Source organism: Corvus brachyrhynchos, unplaced genomic scaffold (genome assembly GCF_000691975.1).
Source record: "Corvus brachyrhynchos isolate BGI_N302 unplaced genomic scaffold, ASM69197v1 scaffold122, whole genome shotgun sequence".
In the NCBI taxonomy this organism is placed as follows: domain Eukaryota; kingdom Metazoa; phylum Chordata; class Aves; order Passeriformes; family Corvidae; genus Corvus; species Corvus brachyrhynchos.
Genome location: NW_008236778.1, coordinates 879,653 through 880,089, shown reverse-complemented (window position 1 = coordinate 880,089; position 437 = coordinate 879,653). Strand labels below are relative to the sequence as shown.

The window sequence follows — 437 nt, the reverse complement described above, 5'->3', positions numbered from 1 at the left end:
TGCTCGGCCGCCAGCCTGAGCAGCACTGGCGTGGCCGGCGACTTTCTCAAAACACTCCAAAGCCTTTGGAAAATCCCGGAGCCCTTCATGAGCCGCCCCGACGTTGAAATAAAGTCTCCCCAAGTGGTCCCTGCTCTCTGCCTCTGAGGGCTGGGACTGGAGGAGGAACTCAAGGCCCTTTTTGGGCTTCCCAGTCTCCACGTAGGCAGCCCCCAAGTTGAAGGCACAAGCCCTGTGGATCTGGGGGCTCACCATGTCCCTGGAGAGGAGCAGGGCCTTCCTGAAGCACCCCACTGCCTCCCGCCCGGCACCCAGTGCCAGTGCTCGGTGCCCAGCTCGTGTGAGGCCCTCGATCGCAGCCACCCGCCCTGCCGCCTCATCCCCTCCCTCCCGGGCAGCTTCCCTGGCCTCGGCCTTCTCCTTCTTCTTCCAGCTCT

General features: G+C 64.1%; 1 protein-coding gene across 1 annotated transcript in view; it reads right to left on the bottom strand.

Annotated features, from left to right (window-relative positions):
- Positions 1 to 432, bottom strand: part of TTC24 (tetratricopeptide repeat domain 24) — a gene marked incomplete at its 5' end in the record, with an annotated part of 2,983 nt that extends 2,551 nt beyond the window's left edge. The window contains one exon of the mRNA XM_017727859.1: positions 4 to 432. Coding sequence (XP_017583348.1) covers positions 4 to 432 — 429 coding nt within the window. The remainder of the gene's footprint in view (positions 1 to 3) is intronic.
- Between the last annotated feature and the right edge of the window lie 5 nt (positions 433 to 437).